Source organism: Penaeus chinensis, chromosome 10, assembly GCF_019202785.1.
Source record: "Penaeus chinensis breed Huanghai No. 1 chromosome 10, ASM1920278v2, whole genome shotgun sequence".
NCBI lineage: Eukaryota > Metazoa > Arthropoda > Malacostraca > Decapoda > Penaeidae > Penaeus > Penaeus chinensis.
Window position 1 is genome coordinate 10,265,221 of NC_061828.1, and position 3,731 is coordinate 10,268,951.

General features: G+C 42.9%; 1 protein-coding gene across 1 annotated transcript; it reads left to right on the plus strand.

The window, feature by feature from the left end:
• Nucleotides 1–60: 60 nt before the first annotated feature.
• LOC125029850 (cylicin-1-like) lies at nucleotides 61–2,466 on the plus strand. Its single transcript, XM_047620029.1, has 2 exons — nucleotides 61–122; nucleotides 894–2,466. Exons 1-2 carry the CDS (start codon nucleotides 61–63, stop codon nucleotides 2,464–2,466), a joined length of 1,635 nt encoding a protein of 544 aa, XP_047475985.1.
• The last annotated feature ends 1,265 nt before the right edge of the window (nucleotides 2,467–3,731 follow it).

A 3,731-nucleotide genomic window follows, 5' to 3' on the forward strand; every position in this document is an offset into this window, starting at 1 on the left:
GACTTTGCCTAGACGCTTTCAAAGGAGGAGATTCAAGACTTGAAGGAAGAAATAGCTCAGATGAAGGAAATGCGGAAGGGTATTGATACAGATACACCTGGGGAAAATACAATGAAGATTCGGTCGCCTCTTTGTATATAAAATATCTTGCTGGCTCACAGGAACAGCATTGAAAATGGAACGTATCTTTCTGTCCAAAAAAAGAATAAATTACTGAATAAGAAGCTTCAAGACATTCACATCCTTGGCACTCGTGAAGACAGTTTAGTCCGTGATGATCCCATGTTTAGGTATGAGTTTAAATGCTACTTGTTGCAAGAGCTTTCTTCCCCATAAGTCATTGGGAAGTACAAACTATTCGTGGAGGAATTCAAAAATGTTCTCCACGATATTGAGTGCAGGTGTAAGGTATCTATAGCTCAGCCTGGTACACGAGTAGGCCTTCTTGCGGCTTAGTCATTGACTCAACCTCTGACACAGGGCATATTGGACTCTGTACACGGCAGCGATAAAAAAAAAAGTGACCCATTTGATAAGATCTAGAAACTTCTGAACATGCAAGACGAAGATCTTTTAAATGTCTTTAAAGAAGAAGGTATTACAGCAGCCAAGGCACATTTTGCAAAGGAATTATACACATAGTATTGTGCGTTTGGAGAGGATGTCGACAAAAAGCACATCTGGATTGTGGTAGATTTCCTCTCAGTCGGTGACCGGCTGGGTGGGCTGACGAGATTTACTCTGTTGAAGAACAGTAAGCATTATATGAAATCCACATTCTTTGAGCAGCCATTGCTTCCATTGGCGATACAGGCTTCTACCTGTGTTGATGACCCTCTACTCGGAATAACCGAGAATTTAGTTTTTAATAAACCCTGCGGTCCTCTTTTCAGGGGTCTAACTTCGGGAAAAAGGCCTACCAACAAAAAAGTGGTCAAGATAAATCCTGCTAAGAAGAAGAACAAGAAGCCCAGCGACGCAAAAGTTTCTAAAAAGGTCAAGAGAGATCCTGAAGATGCAAATAAAGGCGCCGAGGATCCTGCTAAGACGAAGGACAAGAAGAAGGCCAAGAAAGATCCTGAAGACGCCCACAAAGGCGCCCTGGATCCTGCCAAGACGAAGGACAAGAAGAAGGCCAAGAAAGATCCTGAAGACGCACACAAAGGCGCCGAGGATCCTACTAAGACGAAGGACAGGAAGAGGTCCAGAGACGCAGAAGGGGATCAAGTTTCTAAAAAGGCCAAGAGAGATCCTGAAGACGCACACAAAGGCGTCGAGGTTCCTGCTAAGACGAAGGACAAGAAAAAGGCCAAGAAAGATCCTGAAGACGCACACAAAGGCGCCGAGGATTCTGCTAAGACGAAGGACAAGAAAAAGGCCAAGAAAGATCTTGAAGACGCACATAAAGGCGCCGAGGATTCTGCTAAGACGAAGGACAAGAAGGCCAAGAAAGATCCTGAAGACGCACATAAAGGCGCCGAGGATTCTGCCAAGACGAAGGACAGGAAGAGGTCCAGAGACGCAGAAGGGGATCAAGTTTCTAAAAAGGCCAAGAGAGATCCTGAAGACGCACACAAAGGCGCCGAGGATCCTGCTAAGACGAAGGACAAGCAGAAGGCCAAGAGAGATCCTGAAGACGCACTCAAAGGCGCCGAGGATCCTGCTAAGACGGAGGACAAGCAGAAGGCCAAGAAAGATCCTGAAGACGCACATAAAGGCGCCGAGGATTCTGCCAAGACGAAGGACAAGAAGAGGCCCAGAGACGCAGAAGGGGATCAAGTTTCTAAAAAGGCCAAGAGAGATCCTGAAGACGCACACAAAGGCGCCGAGGATCCTGCTAAGACGGAGGACAAGCAGAAGGCCAAGAGAGATCCTGAAGACGCACTCAAAGGCGCCGAGGAACCTGCCAAGACGAAGGACAAGAAAGATCCTGAAGACGCACTCAAAGGCGTAGAGGATCCTGCCAAGACGGAGGACAGGAAGAGGCCCAGAGACGCAGAAGGGGATCAAGTTTCTAAAAAGGCCAAGAGAGATCCTGAAGACGCACACAAAGGCGCCGAGGATCCTGCCAAGACGAAGGACAAGAAGAAGGCCAAGAAAGATCCTGAAGACGCACTCAAAGGCGCAGAGGATCCTGCCAAGACGGAGGACAGGAAGAGGCCCAGAGACGCAGAAGGGGATCAAGTTTCTAAAAAGGCCAAGAGAGATCCTGAAGACGCACACAAAGGCGCCGAGGATCCTGCCAAGACGGAGGACAAGCAGAAGTCCAAGAGAGATCCTGAAGACGCACTCAAAGGCGCCGAGGATCCTGCTAAGACGGAGGACAAGCAGAAGGCCAAGAGAGATCCTGAAGACGCACTCAAAGGCGCCGAGGATCCTGCCAAGACGGAGGACAAGCAGAAGGCCAACGACGCAGAAGTTTCTAAGAAGGTGGAGAGAAACAGAGAGACCGAGAATATCGAATAAGGACAGGAGGAAAGGAAAGAAAAGGAAAGATAGTGAAAATAAAAAGGTTAGTGACCCGAGGAAGGTCCTACTGAGAATGTATAAAGAGAGGAACACTAGTGAAGCAAAAAGCGAACAGGGAAATAAAATATGTCAAGAGACTATTGGACTGAAAGACTGCAAATCATGTTAGCTCGGAAAGGATGAATTAGTGATTAAAAAAGACATTCCATCGCTATGTGGAAAATGTCACGAAGAAATATCAATTCCTGGCAATGAAAAGGTGTCCTTCACACTCTACTGTTTTCTGTGAGTTAAAACTTGCCCTTTTTCTATTTATATTTGATTTCGTAAAAATACATTCATATTCTTGTGTGTGTGTGTGTGTGTGTGTGTGTGTGTGTGTGTGTGTGTGTGTGTGTGTGTGTGTGTTTACTTGTTAAGCAGCCATTTATTCCACTGTAGGATCTAGGCCTCTCACAATTCACTACTGAGAAGTTATATGGCAGTGTCACCCTTGCCTGATTGGATGCCCTTCCTAATCAACCGCGGTTCGGCGCGATAACACTTGTGCCACGGCGGTGACTTCCCTCGCGACACCTGCGTTTGACTTCTCAAGGCGATATGTCGTTTGCGATATTAGGCTCGAGATAATAGTCGGAGCGACCACGAGGGTCGGACCATCGCGGCAGTTATATATATATATATATATATATATATATATATATATATATATATATATATATACACATACACACACACACACACACACACACACACACACACACACACACACACACACACACAAACACACACACACACACACACATAAATATATATCCATATATGAATGTATTTTTACGAAATAGAATATAAATAAAAAAAGGGCAAGTTTTAACTGTATATTATATATACATATATGTATATATAATATGTATATATATACATATATTTATATATATGTATACACATATTCACACACATACACACATATGTGTGTTTGTGTGTATGTGTATGTGAATGGGTATATGTGTGTATATGTCTGTTTTTAATGATAATAATAAGTATAATAATAAGGATAGTATGAATTATGGTGGTCGTAATAATAATTATAATAATGATAATAACTGCAATAATAAAGATAATCATAATATCAGTAGTGATGATAATAATAATAACAATGATGATCATAATAATGATAATATATATGATGATAATAATGATATTCATAACAATCATAACGATGATAATAGTAATAATAATACTTATGATAATAACACAAAAAA

Excerpts from the sequence above, each read along its gene's own strand:
- LOC125029850 (XM_047620029.1), top strand. The coding sequence starts at position 61 with ATGAAGGAAATGCGGAAGGGTATTGATACAGATACACCTGGGGAAAAT. Across the intron at positions 123-893 it reads GAAAATACAATGAAGATTCG|GGGTCTAACTTCGGGAAAAA; the intron begins GTCGCCTCTTTG and ends TCCTCTTTTCAG.